A 15,997-nucleotide genomic window follows, 5' to 3' on the forward strand; every position below is an offset into this window, starting at 1 on the left:
GAGTAGAGTACTGCCAAGCCTACAAGGAACAGACATTAGGTATGAGGGCACATAACGCAGGTTAATGAAAGAGAGTGCAATCCTAACCCTCAATGCAGTGGAGGGGCCAGAATGACACATTGGCAAATCTTCGCTGGCCTCTGTGGAGAGGAGCACATTTGGTTGGAGGCTCTGCCACCCAGCTGTGCCCTAGCGGTCAGAGAGCTCCTGCCAGCAGCTCGATTCCTGGTGGTAACATGCAGAAAACCCCAAACAGGGTGTTTCAGGGATATTTTGTGGGTGGTGTGCTGGCGGTTTCGGATCTGGTGAATCCAAAGCCCCATAGATCCATTGACATGGTCAAGAGATATGACAGCAAGGAGGCAGAAGATGCCACCACCTTCTGTCCTACCCTAGCTAACATGAGCTGGGATGTGCTGTGCATTCGCTGCTCCACTCCTCCCCAGCCCTAAGCTAGGACAGCTCTGCTCACACTCCTTGTACCCACATTTAGGCTAGTAAAGAGGTTGCTTTATTTCAAAGTGCATGCAGACAGTTTGACAGCTTTAATCATTGTGGAGCAGTCATTTGTAGTAAAGAGTGAAACATTATGTATATGGTCTAGGAGAATCTTATTTCATGAAATGTCTAGACTCCACTGAAGACCTGCTAAACTGTTCCATGGAAGGACCACCTACTGCCAGCTGGAGGGAAGCAGTGGTTGCGGTCCAGGATGGTTGCAGAAGTACCAGGTGGTCTTCCAGACTCAGTGAGCTGGAGGAGGAAGTCACTTCCTCCTCCACTGGCTGCTGGAGATCACCCATGGTTGCAGCCAAGCATGGGTGAGTTAGGGTGGATGGTTTGGGAAGCAGACCAGAGGGAAAACTTCTCCCCTCTGGTCTGCTATCTGGCTATAAAAGCCAGTCAGGCCCAGGTTGCAGATGTGAGTGGTTTGGTGGCGAATCGGCAGGGGGGGCCTTAACCTTGGTTAACCCTGCCAAATAATAAAACAAGCAGACAGGTTGAGTCGATACAGGATATACACCCAATGCCTGTGGCAAAACTTTCTGACACCTGTAATCAATAAAGTTGTGGGTTGTTTAATCCCAAAATGGTTGCACTGTGTTTATTGCAACTCCCCATGACTTGGCCCCACTGCCTGTGACTTCACTGAGCCTGGACCCAGAAACCCTAAAGGGGGCAAAAGCACGTCACAACATGTAACTATGCAACTCTTATCACACACAGAGTTGCCACAGCTGACGGTGGAATATTCACAAGATAGGTCCTCAATTTACAGCAATTCCAGATTAGCAGAGTAAGTTATCGACTGTTTCCCCTTAAAATAGGTTTCTCCTTTTATCTACAAAATATCAATGTAGTGACCCATAGTTTTTAATTTTGATTGGTGTAAGGCCATCCCCAATAAAGAGAATAAATGATCCATGATTGTTTTATGGTTGCATGTTCTGCTATGGCTATGGCAATGGCAGCTTATGCCTACCTGAAGTAGAGGTTTGAAGCTATTCTAGTCACTGGCCATAATCATCCACATACCAACACACACTTGTAATTTACCCAGACAAATCTTCTCATGTAAGCATTCTTCGAACTTTTTTTTTTTGTGCTTTTCCCAGTTGGATTCTCAAGCATCCTTATGTTCTTCCAGAAGAGAGGCACTCAGGGGATAAATAAAAACCGAGATCATGAAGAGGCAGTTTGTTACCTTACCACAAGAAAAAGAGAAATGAAACATAGAGAGTTCAAGGACTATGTTACAAGCACCTGCAACATGAAAGATGGTTATACTTTGAGAAATGGAAAGGGTTTCGTTCAGAAGGAAAAGGTCAGTAGTTCTGTTTTGGCCTTGTTGAGCTCATGGTGAGAGGCCAGAGATGAAATGGAATGAAAAGAGCTATATTAGGAACAGTAAGGATTCACCAGTACCTAATACAGAATTGCATTAATTTAGAAAATGTACTACCTTCCTGCATCCCACTTGTGCTATCAAAGAATTCAGCAAAATTACCCAGAAACATCCCTTTTAGGAATCGGTTTAAGACAGGAGTAGCCAACATGGTAGGCCCTAGCTTGTTTTTTGGCTACAACTCCTCTCAGCCCAGCTAGCATGGCCGATGTTCAGAGACAATGAAAGTTATCACCCAACAACATCTGGAGGGCACTATATTGACTACCCCCAAACTAAGAAATGGCTTTTAATATCAGGCAGAAATAGAGAGATTTTCATCTGAATGACAGACTACAGGGCTTGATTTCCAAGGTGTAATCCATTAAGGCCCATGAAGCAAATCAAAAAGCTTTACAGTTTCATAATGACATCACCACAAAACATTTAAATCTCTTGACAGCTCACTGCAAGAAAAAGGTGTTTTTTTTTATGCTGAGCAATGGGATTTTCCAATTAAGGCCACAATCCTAAACAGACTTACTAGGGAGAAAACGCCATTGAACAGAGTGGTAAACCACTGCAATACTAGTGAGGAAGAGTGCATAAAGTGGCCAGAGTGCTAGAAATAAAATTGATCTTGTACAAGATGAAGCAGCTGGAGGAATGTTGTCTGGCTTATGCAGAGCAGCTAAAATATTATTGTAGCCTTGCAAGCATGCATGACAAAAATCTAAAAAAATAAAAATAGCATAGTAGGACAAAGAGCAAGCAACATTAACAAGCTTAAGAAGGATATGGACAAGCTGGAATGTGTGCTGAACAAGGCAACCAAGATGATCAAGGGTCTGGAAATCAAGTTTTATGAGGAACAGTTGAGGGAGCTGGGTATCTTTAGCCTGGAAAAGAGCAGACAGGATAGACATCTTGAAATATCTAAAGGGCTGCCACATGGAAGATGGAGCAAGCTTGCTTTCCCGTCCTCCAGAGGCTAGGACTCAAACCAATGGATTCAAGTTACAAGAAAGGAGATTCTGATTAAACATCAGGAAGAACTTTCTGAAAGTAAGAATTGTTCAACAGTGGAATGAACTTCCCCAGAAGGTTGTGGACTCTCCCTTCAAACTCTACAATTCAATGATTCTATAAAGCGCCTTTCTTACAATATGGTAATTTACTGAAGAACTTTGGAATGTACCAGAAAGCTTTGTATTGTCAAGCGTGCAGAAAGAAGACTAAATTAGAGCAAGAATAAACTGTGATTCCGCCAAAGAAATAGGAATCATTGGAGGTTTTGCTGTAGAATAAGGTGCAGAAGGAACACAAAGTGATAGTTGGCCCGGCTATGGGTGAGGAAATGGAATTACATTTATGTTATTCACTACATCTATCCTGAATACTACCTCTTAGCTCCCTAAGTGGGATGGACTCTTTCTCAGCAAGAGGACTGCATCAAGATGTTGAACTTCATTTGTCTGGAGTCCCAATTCCAAGCTGCCCCAGTAAGGATGCAATCTTCTTTTATCTTCACACATTGTTAGTTGGAAATTGCAACAGCGAATTTCAACATACAGTATAGAAAAGATGCTCTTTGACAAAGCACCTTCATTATAAGCGGCTCCCTTGTGTACTGTACTGCTAAAATTGTTATTATTTGTTAAGTACTGATGATGTGCTCTGCGCTGTATGAGAAACTAATATAGAGGGCAGACCCTTCCCAGGAGAGCAAGCTATTGGAAGAAAGGTGCAAAGGATGATATTCTGTGTGAACCAGTGAATAGACATGCTCTGATCTTCTGAAATGGTTCTGCCTTGGATATATAGTAAACAATATTTCACTTCCAAGCATCAGCTTAACCTATTAACTGTCACAATGTGCTCTGGCTCCTTTAAAAGCACCAGCCTTAAAACCCATGCTTTAGTGAAGTTTTCATGATCCCCAATAAAGAAGAGAAGAAGAAGAAGAAGAAGAAGAGGAGGAGGAGGAGGAGGAGGAGGAGGAGGGGGAGGAGGAGGAGGAGGAAGGCTCTTTTTAGGGTGCCTAGGGCAGGGGGTGCCTCTCAAATACCAGGAAAAAAACATTGGAGATGAATACCCAAGGCTTTTGATGTCTACACACTAATGCACAGAGCACAGGGGTGATGTGATGGTGAAACAAGATGAGCTTGAACTCCTAGCAGAAGATAAATGTGACTTGATAGGTATAACTGACACTTGACTGGCCATTGTCTATGGACCAGAATGTCACAATTGGAATATATTTACTTGCTCAAAGAAAGTTGATGCAACAGAAGGGGAAGTGGTGTTATATGCTAAAAAAAATCCATACAAGAGAAAGTTAAACAAGGTAGCCCTGTGGAGCCCACCTGGTTAAAAATAAACATAAATAAATAAAAACAACACTGTGGTCAGAATACTACCGAGTGCCAAAATATGGGGATGATGCTTTTCTGCAACAAATTACAGATGTTTCAGAAAAAACAAGAGTTAGTAGGAGTGAAGAGCAATGTGCTGACACTAGAAAGACGGGATTGTATTTTATATAATAAATAACGGGGGACTTCAAGCTACCCTGATGATTTCCTGGAAGATGAACTCTGATAAACATGCAATCTCCAACAAATGCCTAACATGTCATGGTGACAACTCTCTCTTTCAGAAGGTGAAGGAAGGAATAGGTTATCCTTGACTTGATCTTAACAACAGGGAAGTAGCCAAACCTTTGTGGGAAAGTGACTATGTAATGTTGGCAGTGAAGATCTTTCAAAAAGACAAAGGCAACGGAAGTCAAAAGTGCACCTTGGATTTCAGGAAGTCTCATTTTGATATTGTTCTTTAACTATCTGAAGGGCTGTCACATAGAAGAGTGCAAAGACTTGTTTTCTGCTGTCACAGAGGGCAGGGCTTACATTGCAGGAGGGAAGATTTCAGTTGAACATTAGGATTAAGTGGTTGACATAGCAATTCAGCAATGAGAGCAATTAACTAGAAGGGAGGTGGGTTTCTCTTACTGGACTGTCTTCAAACAGAGGCTGAGCAGCCATCCGTGGAGATGTTCTGCTTCTGGATTTTGTGCACTGAGCAGAATGCGGCAGGTAGACTGGTGACTGGGAGTGGCCGCCAAGACCACATAACACCGGTCTTGAAAGATCTACATTGGCTCCCAGTCCGTTTCCGAGCACAATTCAAAGTGTTGGAGCTGACCTTTAAAGCCCTAAATGGCCTCGGTCCAGTATACCTGAAGGAGCATCTCCACCCCCATCATTCTGCCCACACACTGAGGTCCAGTGCCGAGGGCCTTCTGGCGGTTCCCTCGTTGCGAGAAGCCAAGTTGCAGGGAACCAGGCAGAGGGCCTTCTCAGTAGTGGCGCCCGCTCTGTGGAACGTCCTCCCATCAGATGTCAAAGAGAAAAACAGCTACCAGATTTTTAGAAGACATCTGAAGGCAGCCCTGTTTAGGGAGGCTTTTAATCTTTAATCGATTATTTTATTCTTCTGTTGGAAGCCGCCCAGAGTGGCTGGGTATAAATTATTATTATTATTATTATTATTATTATTATTATTATTATTATGTTGCACTAGATTATTTGCAAGGCTCCATGATGCTAAGACTATAAGTAGGATTCCAATGGTGTCCATTGGAAATCCAATACTGAATTTTCAATTTCAGTATCAATCCACCTGCAACACAACACAACCTAACACCTCACAGCATAGCTCCAAGAACACAAAGTTGCCCAATGCACCTGCTACCTTCGGTGATCAGTAACCCAGTTCCAGATGTCACACTTCCATAGGATGCTGTCCCTGTAGTTGTGGGCTCCAGCATATTTGATTACAGTGGTACCTCGACTTACGAGTGCCTCGACTTCCGAAGGTTTCGACTTCCAAAGTCCACACGTTCTGCGCATGCGCAAAGCACAAAATCACGCTTTGCACATGCGCAAAATGGACGCTTCGACTTCTGAAGGTTTTGACTTCCGAAGAGCGCCGCGGAACAGATCGCCTTCAGAAGTCAAGGTACCACTGTATTGTATTTGCTGTGCTTACATGTTAGTGGCGGCCTATCTTGTTTCACCACCTGAGAGAAAACAGGAAAGTGCCATCCTGCTGCCGCCAATGAAGCCCCCTGCCCCCCTCCACTGAAGACCCGCTTTACCTAGGTCGTACGGCAAGGTCCTAGGAGATCTCACACGAGATCTCACGAGATTTCCATGACATTTCACTGGAAGCCACTGCTGCTTCATCTCCACCACCAGTGGAGGGGATGGGGCTCCACCACCCAAGGCAGCTGCTGTCACATGTACATACATTAGGAAATATGGCAGCTAGGAATGTGTTACTAACAGTTTTCTGATTTCTAGGTCCAAAGTACATACCAAAAAAGGCAGTCTCAAGAAGGAATTCCGAAGAATTTTGTCTTGTTTGCATTTTAATGCAAAACTAAGGGCTTGTCCACACTTCCGCTTCTTTCATGCCTAGAAAGCGTGGGTTCAAGAGGTGTTCCATTTGTCCTATGCTTCCTAGGCACACGTCCAAATGGTCTACCATTTGTCCCGCTGCTTTCCCTGGTAAAACCCACTCTTTACTACTTAATCGGACCAAACACCAATCTAGAGAAAACCCGACTGACCTCCAAAAGAGAGCGTTTTCCTGGGAGAAAGTGGCAGGGTAACTAATTCACTCTTCCGAAAACAATGCATGAATGGAAGTGGAGCTATCCTTCAAAATACTCTGAATTTTGGGATGAAGTTCTCCAGTCCAATAAGGTGTACAAAAATGTGTATAGTAGAGGGAAGTGAGCATAAAAATGCATATGTTAATGAAAATAACATACATAAACCCATTGTTTTAGGGGAAATTGCTTGCAAAAATGAATATATTAGAAACACGCACTCTAAAATGCTGTTAAGTTCTCACAAGGACTGGCATACTAATGCAGAAATGTGGAGAACTGGACTGGAAAAATGAGAAACTGAAGTTGACAGATCTATCCATCCCTAGCCACAAGTATCACAACACGTCAGTCAATAATACCAAACCGATCAATTTATTTTTTACTAAAACTCTAAGGATGCCAATAGCAATATCAGAATAAGCCTTAAAGGTCCATTGATTTCTTATAAATAGAAGTGTAGTATACAGCGAGATTGATTAAGTTCAAATGGTCAAAGGCAGACAAGTATAATGTGAAATATATGAATCCAATAGCTAGAAAATATCTTAATGAAAGTTGCTATAACTTATGCTAGCAATTACCAGATAAGAATTTAGAAGTTAAATTTGAATTAATATGAACTAGGTTCCTAATTTAAAGATAAAGACCAAAACATATCCTACTTTGGTTTCGTCAGACCCAAGGCCAAATACAATTAGAAAGCAATGACTGGTTCCAATATTCAGAGTTTAGCTGTATTTCTTCTTTGCCAGGGAGCCAGTTCATAGGCAAACCCCTACATTTTAGCATATTAAAGGCTAAACCACAAAATCTGTCCTAAATAAGCTGGGACTGGTTTTGGAAGCATGTCACAGCAGCTCCTGAGGCAACGTATTACTGAGAGGTGAAAAACATTTCTAACATTAGTCGTCAAAAGTAGCCCTGTCTTTATCCTTTGCACAACCAGTGCAAATTTGCATGTACAGCTGTATGTGTGAAAGCTCTGCCAGTTCAGACAGCAACACTGCTTCTGTGAAGACTAAGGGGTGGAGCTACGTTATATCTCCCTGTTCTCACTTGGTGAGATCCGTTTCTACCCTCATCTTGGAACTGGTCATACCTGAACTTACATGTGGTCTTTATGAACATAGGTCAAACACCATTCCCTTTGAGGGCAAGTTAACTTGTCCAACACCAAAACTTCTAAGTTCACTTCTAAGCAGAGAATTATCTTCACTGACAAAGCCAAAGGCACAGTCCCCAAACATAGTTAACTCTTCTGAATTTTAAGATCGCTGTCTCATTGAGGCAAGAATTGCAATTCCAGTGTCCACAGGGAGCAGTAAGGTATGTAGGCAGCAGGCTCTGGTCCAGAGAGGCCCAGGCCACTTCCAAATTTTTAGGTTCCAGCCATGATAAAAAGGAAATATGATGATACATGAAAATTTTAAAAAGGCTTTCCGCATACCATGTCTCTTCTTTGCTTAAATTTGTAGTTCTAAACTGAAACAGTGTGTCACATTTTGGACTGATGCATCAAATGCCAAAATAAAATAAATAATAAAATAAAATAAACAAGTGTCTGGATGTCTTTTTTTAAAAAACAATTATGAAATAATCCAATTAAGCCCAGTTTCTTATATTTTACCCAAAGTCATTTCATTGGCTTTTATGGGTCGCAACTGTTTTATATCCAAGAACTTTAGCTTGCCTGAAAACTGAGATGATTCCCTGATTCACAAATCCAGGCTCAGAATGCAACCCTCCCGGCACAAAACACTTTTTTTTATAGCTACAACGTTTGGTACCATTTTCCCTCTCCTGGTAGTATCCTTTATTATTCCCTTTTATGCTCAATAGCCTTTTTGTTCCACACCTTGCTCCAGCAGAGTTTAATAACATTCCAGTATTATTATGACAACTTGATGAAAGCCTTTGTGCAATATGAACAGCCAACGACTTCCCCCTGCAATTCCAGCCTGGAGTGCCCTCCAATTTACAATCCTTTATGCGTTCAAAGTGAAGAGTCTGAAATTCCACTCATCTGAATTGTTAGCCTATGAAATCTACAGTGCTGACTAACGACTACAAAATTTTCTTGCTATCAGAGCCCTATTCAGAGCGCTGTGCCTGAGAATTCCAAGCAGGCTTTTTTTTAAAAAAGCTCTCAATCATTGACAGCATCTGTCTTTAAATTGAGGGCCAAAACACACGCCTGTCTCCTCCGCTCTGTAAAATGGGAAAAGAAGAGCCATGTGCTCAGTTCCAGTTTGTTTTTGCAAACAGCACTTCCCACTCTCTAAGTGAGGTGGTGCACTGGTGTACTCTCAGACTAAAAAGGACAGAAATGGATTTTGGCACTTAAGACGGCGGACCACGGTCTTGGTCTTACCTGACGGACATCTAGCCGGTAACTAAGGATGGGGTCAACAGCATCAGGCTCCTTCTGTGTCCACTGCAAAACATAGGAGTAGTTCTTGGATTGCTTTCTGGTAGGATTAGGGGTATCATAATAAAACTCAGGATTGTAAGCTTTAGCTGAGAAGTGGAAAGGGGTAGGGGAGAAAAGGGAGAGAGAGAAAATGGGGAGGAAACTTGTTATAAAACTATGTAGTGAGGATCACAAGAATCCATGTCCCCAACTCATCAAATGTTCTGACATTCCATAGTCACATGTGACCACACTGAGCAGGCTCTTATTAGCCTTAATTTCTACTGTCTGAACTTCTGGGTGGTTGACATGGACTTGAACAAGGCAGCACCAAAGGACATTGAATCTCTCAAGAACGTGTGCAGAACTACGGTTGAACCAGCTTTGATCTCTCTGCTGCTTAAAACAGTGACTGAGACAAGACTAAAATGGTAGTGACTTTGCCATTACCTTTGCCTCCCATGTGGCATACTGCTCATTTTAGGTTAAAGCTGTCCTTTGCAACATAACAATTTATCTCAAAGGTACCCAACACAGAAGAATCTAGCTTTGCATGACAAAATAAATAGCAGAAAGGGAAGAGGAAGCAGCCAGTGAAGAGGAGCCACACAATCCTTACATATCTTAGCACTGCTCCTTGTGGTGGAAGCTGAAATGATGTTGCTGGAAATCACCCAAAGCATGCACTTTGGGCATGTCTTTGTATTATTTATTTATTTATTTATTTATTTATTTATTTATTTATTTATACCTCGCCCATCTGGCTGGGTTTCCCCCACCACTCTGGGCAGCTTCCAACAAATAGCAAAATACATTAAAATATCACAGATTAAAAACTTCCCTAAACAGGGCTGCCTTTAGGTGTTTTCTAAATGTCAGGTAGTTGTTTATCTCCTTGACCTCCAATGGGAGGGCGTTCCACAGGGTGGGCGCCACTACTGAAAAGGCCCTCTGCCTTGTTCCCTGCAACTTGGCTTCTCGCAACGAGGGAAGCGCCAGAAGGCCCTTGGTGCTGGATCTCAGTGTCCGGGCTAAACGATGGGGGTGGAGACGCTCCTTCAGGTATACTGGACCGAGGCCATTTAGGGCTTTAAAGGTCAGCACCAACACTTTGAATTGTGCTCGGAAACGTACTGGGAGCCAATGTAGATCTTTCAAGACTGGTGTTATGTGGTCTCAGCGGCCGCTCCCAGTCACCAGTCTAGCTGCCGCATTCTGGATTAATTGACTTCAAAGGTAGCCCCACGTAGAGCGCATTTCAGTAGTCCAAGCGGGAGATAACTAGAGCATGCACCACTCTGGATCTCAGCCTGCGTAGCAGATGGAGCTGATAGACAGCTGCCCTGGACACAGAATTAACCTGTGGCTCCATGGACAGCTGTGAGTCCAAAATGACTCCCAGGCTGTGCACCTGGTCCTTCAGGGGCAGTGACCCCATTCAGGACCAGTATACATGATGCTTAGCACAGAACCCACTTCTCACGGCATTAGTTATGATAGAAGCATAAATGATGCTGCCTTTAATCATGTGTGTGTGTGTGTATCTATCTATCTAGAGAGGAAAGTGCAACAAATGATAACAACATTTTTGGAATGGAAGCTTCCCGTCGAAGTGAATGTGGTAGAAGAAGTTGGAGTAGTCAGGAGGATGGAACTCAATTTCAAATGTACAAAGGAGTAGGACGAATTGTTCATAAAGTGCAAGACAGGAGCATGCGGAGTCAGTATATAGTGAAGGTATACAGAAGGGGCATTGACTATCAGAGGAGGAGAAGAAGAAGAGGAGGAGGAGGAGGAGGAGGAGGAGGAGGAGGAGGAGGAGGAGGAGGAGGAGTTGTTTGGATTTGATATCTCACTTTATCACTACCCTAAGGAGTCTCAAAGCGGCTAACACTCTCCTTTCCCTTCCTCCCCCACAACAAACACTCTGTGAGGCGAGTGAGGCTGAGAGACTTCAGAGAAGTGTGACTAGCCCAAGGTCACCCAGCAGCTGCATGTGGAGGAGCAGGGATGCGAACCCGGTTCACCAGATTACAAGTCCACCGCTCTTAACCACTACACCACACCATTTGCAATTAATGTTGAGCAATGGAATGAGCTACCATCAGATACTGGAATATATTTTATTGCTGGTTTTAAGGAGAATCTGAAAGAACATCCCCATAATTATTTTGGTTTTGTGATTCTTGTTAAGGTAGTGGTTGCACCTGACATTGTTAAAAGTTGTTTACAATTCTACAAATTTAATCCAAGCAACAAAAGTCTATTGAATTATATAACCCCTGTTCCAAACAACTGCCATCAGTAATATAGGCTACATTTAATTAACCGGCTCAAACCAGATAAGCCAAAAGATGTAGCATTAAATAAATACACAGCTACTTTCAGATTAGAAGAAATTTAAAGTACATAATGAAGACATCTTTAGACCCATAAGTCCATGGTATGTCACTATACTGAAATATTTTCATCAATAGATGTCCTTGATTACATACTGTTGTCATTTCCTAGGATTTGCCTAACCCAAAGCCACAGTAGCTGTATAACTGGAAAGTGTCCAAGGTGCCCATATTCCCCACTGCTATTCCTCATTTCCAAAGTGCCATCATTTTCCATTCTATTACATCCCACTCCAATCAGGAGGGTTCAGCTATTCTTCTCTGCTATAATTAAATGGAAATGATTCAATGCTTATTTTTATTAACTTACAATGGTAATATTGATGTTTACTTCTGAGCCCCTTTTTCCTTATTATTTTTATTGACACATTTTTTTGTGTATGCCAGAAATTCAGAGCCACCTTGGAGACTAATTGTTGCTTATTCAACTTGTATTGACTGTGAAGTCAAGTCTCATAACAGATTTAGAAATGAAATTAGAATGGATGATAATAATTAATTTGCATAATATTTTTTAAAAAAATTAATTGATTCCCCAAATGGAAGATCCAGTGATTTAATAATCAAGTACACCACTGGGTCCTTTGCAATTTTCTACCTGTCACCAATGGAGTGTGTTTGCAGCTATTTGTGGGCACAGAAAGAATTGACTGATTGCTTATCTATGCTTCTTCCATCTCCATGTACCAGCTCTAGTGTATATGTGGGGCAATATGTTAAAATGGTCATTGAAGAAGAAGAAGAAGAAGAAGAAGAAGAAGAAGAAGAAGAAGAAGAAGAAGAAGAAGAAGAAGAAGAAGAAGAAGAAGAAGAAGAGTAGTAGTAGTTTGGATTTGATATCCCACTTTATCACTACCCGAAGGAGTCTCAAAGCAGCTAACAATCTCCTTCCCCCCCCCAAAAAAAACAAACACTCTGTGAGGTGAGTGGGGCTGAGAGACTTCAAAGAAGTGTGACTAGCCCAAGGTCACCCAGCAGCTGCATGTGGCGGAGAGGAGACGCGAACCCAGTTCCCCAGATTACGAGTCTACCGCTCTTAACCACTACACCACACTGGCTCTGTGTGAAAACAGCCATTGCTTTCCATGGATGATGGAAAGGAGTGGCATATATGGTCTGAGTATTAAATGCACACACATTGTTCTTATAAAAGGGTAGACATGTAGGTGTTTTGTAACAAGCTGGTTTCTTGAGCGTGCAAGTCATACACAAACACTCAGGACAGATCCACACCATACATTTAAAACAAGACTCACTCCCTCAAAGAATCCCAGGAACTGTAGTTTGTTAAGGATGCTGGGAAATGTTATATGAGGAGAAAGCTACACTTTCCAATATTATTTGTGGGGCATTATATGCTTTCAATGTGCTTGGGAAGTGATTTAAATGTGTGATGTGGGTCTGTCCAAAGATTCAGGACCAAAAAGGGCTTTCCTTGTTGCATGCATCTAACATAGTGACAACGTGACAGACAGCCATCAAGTGGAGAGATTGGCTGAGATGCTCAATTTGGCAAATGGCAGGCAAATCTGAAGGTTTATCAACACAAAGCCGAGAAAAAACAACAGAAGTGGCTGGTTTTTCTTCCAGTCAGAACAAGTCCAAGAGTTAGTGTGGTGTAGTCATTAAAGTGTCAGACCTGGACTTGGGAAGACCAGGGTAGAAATCCCCCCAAAGCAAAAGGCTCACCTTGGCCCAGTCTCTAGCTCTCAGCCTAAACTACCTCAAAGGGCTGTTGTAAGGATAAAATGAATGTGGGTGGAAAGAACTATGTGTGCTGCCTTCAGCTCCATGGAGGAAAAGCAGGATACAAACATTGCATGCATAGATAGATAGATAGATAGATAGATAGATAGATAGATAGATAGGACCAAACAGGGATTCTCGATTCATGGCCTGTGATTTCCCGAATCAACTCTTACAGTGGGGAAAAATACAAGAAAACAAGAATGTTGTGTTCATGTATATTCTGAGTTTCTAACTGCTTACATGCTATGGTAGACTCAAGAAGCACAACTCAATACAGAGGTAAGCTTATCATTTTCAATAGGATTGGGCATGTTTATTTCCATGCTGTATTGTGGCGTGACCTGACAAATGGTTTGTTTTCTGTTAGTCCATCTGATTGATGAAGCCTAGGAGACCTGTGCCTGCAGCACAAAACACAAAACTGAATGTGCCAGTATGGAGAACAGTGGGTGACACGATCATCTGATATGAGCTGGATTCAAGGATTCATCTTAGATGGAGGTTCCTAATACAAATGGAATTGTATGGGTGCCGTGGAATGGAGGAAGCCATCCGTGAGAAGTGGCTCCTTATAGGGTTGAAACTGTTCCAGTCACAATCCCATTTTCCAGGCATTGCATTGTTGTGGCTGATGTCACTAGAGCTACACAGAGGATAATGGCTTCCTGTGCAGTTCCCTTTGTGATGGCAACTCACACAGCAAAAGCAAGCATAGGAATTGGGCCTGGGTTGTGCACCACGAAGAGAACGGCATTCATGGAGCGTGGTACAGCACAGGCCGAGTAGCTCCAACTACAATAACAGGCCTCTTAGGCACAGTGACGTCTCTCACCTCCTTTTGCAAACTATTAGCCAATTCTAACCACATTGAAATCTACTAAAAAGGAAAGAGGCTCTTTGCAGGACTTACCAGACACCTGGAAGAGGCAGGTTGCCACCCCGATGTCATTGGAGATGCTACATTCATAGTTGCCGCTCGTCTCCCGGCTCACACTGTCCACCTTGTACTCGGAGAAGTCCTGCTGCTCCGTCAGAGGCACTGTCAGAAGACTCCCATTGAATCGCCAGACAGCTGTAGCCACTTTCATGGGGCTCCCCTTGAGCATGGTGCAGCGAAGGGTGACCCTGCGCCCTATAGCTTGCCGGATATCCTGGAAAATGGGCTCCACCACTGGAGGGACTAGAGGACAAAAGACAAAACAACAACAACTTTCAACTAGAATAGCAGTACCAAATGCAAGCCTCAGCGATAATGACAAAAGCATTAATTACTTACTTTGAACAGCCCACCCTATTCTGTGGATTTGGAGTAGTCAACAGTTATTTTATCAAAGATGGATCCACAGTTACTCACAAAGGGCTCACAATGTAATGAGTGTAGAATAAGCTTTAAGAGAAACTCAAAAGGGCAGAATAATAAAAAAGTGAAATGACCTTCCTTCCTACCCTAACATTTCCTTACTCCTGTAGCTTCCTTTTGTGTCAAATACAGCTCTCATATGCAACACACTTGAGGAAATGTCATTTATTGTCTGCTCTGATCTTCAGACTACAAATAGAAATATAGAGTAATAGTATGCCTAAAAGTTATCTTGATCCATGACTTTTTCTTTTTTAAAAATTGTATGTTTAGCCCCTTAATAAGACTGCTATGAGAGGGACTCCAATTCTAGCTGATAAAATAGAAACATATAGAGGTAAGATATTATGACGAGAGATACAAACATACAGAGGAATCATGTTGGACACTGAAGGTCCAGACCCCGCAGAAGTCCATTCGCTCAATTTGAAGTGTAATGATGGGTAAAATTCCAGGAGGAGGTCCTGAATGAACAGGGCTCATTTTCTGCAGTCTGCAGTAATGTGGCGATACAGGCACCCTCCGACTTATGTGAGGGTTACGTTCCAGGCCCCTGCGTGCATAAGCTAAAATTGCGCAGTAGTACCGGTAGTAGTAGTAGTAGTAGTAGTAGTAATAATAATTTATTTATACCCCGCCCATCTGGCTGGGTTTCCCCAGCCACTCTGAGCGGCTTCCAACAGAAATATTAAAATACAATAATTTATTAAAAATTAAAAGCTTCCCTAAACAGGGCTGCCTTCAGATGTCCTCTAAAAGTCTGGTAGTTGTTTTTCTCTTTGACATCTGGTGGGAGGGCGCACCCTCTAAATACGTACCTGCTTTCCCCCTGCTTCCCAGCATAGCTGCCAAGTTTTCCCTTTTCTCGCGAGGAAGCCTATTCAGCATAAGGGAATTTCCCTTAAAAAAAGGGAGAACTTGGCAGCTATGCTTCCCAGCCCCCTCTCCCTCTGTTCCCACACAACTCTGAAGCTCTGAAACCAGCAGGCGGATGTACTGTATGGAAAAGCAGCAGATGTTGCTGGTTCACTACTCTGCACATCTGCCGTTAGGTAGTGGAGCTAAGCAGCATAAACAAAGCCCCACTGTGCCTCAGGTCTCTTGGGGCTTCCTCCACCCTCACATACGTCCTTTTCAGGCTCCAGGGTCTCCTTGTGAGCCACGAGGACTTGCCAGCTTTCCCCCGCCATTACCTAGTTTGAATCTATTTATTTCCCAGTGTTGCATGTATACCTAGTCTCATGCGAGTCAATCGTACATGTGTGTGTGTGTGTCTGTACATTGTTTGCATATTGTTTCTAGATATCATAACTGAACGAAATCTGAAAACTAGTAATTTGGCACGAACCACAGAATTACAGGGGTTGGAGGGCATTTGTTCTAGCTGGAGATATGTTCTAAATCAGAGTTTCATTATCCTCAGATACCAATCTAATTAGACTATGCCATTTACAAGAATCGGAAGGTACCAAGGGGTACCACACTATTATTTTGTTATTCATTTAGAAAATCATTT

At 42.6% G+C, this 15,997-nt stretch overlaps 1 protein-coding gene across 2 annotated transcripts in view; it reads right to left on the minus strand.

Annotated features, from left to right (window-relative positions):
- Nucleotides 1–15,997, minus strand: part of MDGA1 (MAM domain containing glycosylphosphatidylinositol anchor 1) — a 260,864-nt gene that overhangs the window by 81,804 nt on the left and 163,063 nt on the right. For both annotated transcript variants that reach the window (XM_035108147.3, XM_035108146.3), the window contains exons 9-10: nucleotides 14,032–14,301; nucleotides 8,935–9,080 (exon numbers count right to left, since the gene is read on the minus strand). In XM_035108147.3, the coding sequence (XP_034964038.3) occupies nucleotides 8,935–9,080; nucleotides 14,032–14,301 (416 nt within the window). The remainder of the gene's footprint in view (nucleotides 1–8,934; nucleotides 9,081–14,031; nucleotides 14,302–15,997) is intronic.

This window comes from Zootoca vivipara, chromosome 3 (genome assembly GCF_965207765.1).
Source record: "Zootoca vivipara chromosome 3, rZooViv2.hap1.1, whole genome shotgun sequence".
NCBI lineage: Eukaryota > Metazoa > Chordata > Lepidosauria > Squamata > Lacertidae > Zootoca > Zootoca vivipara.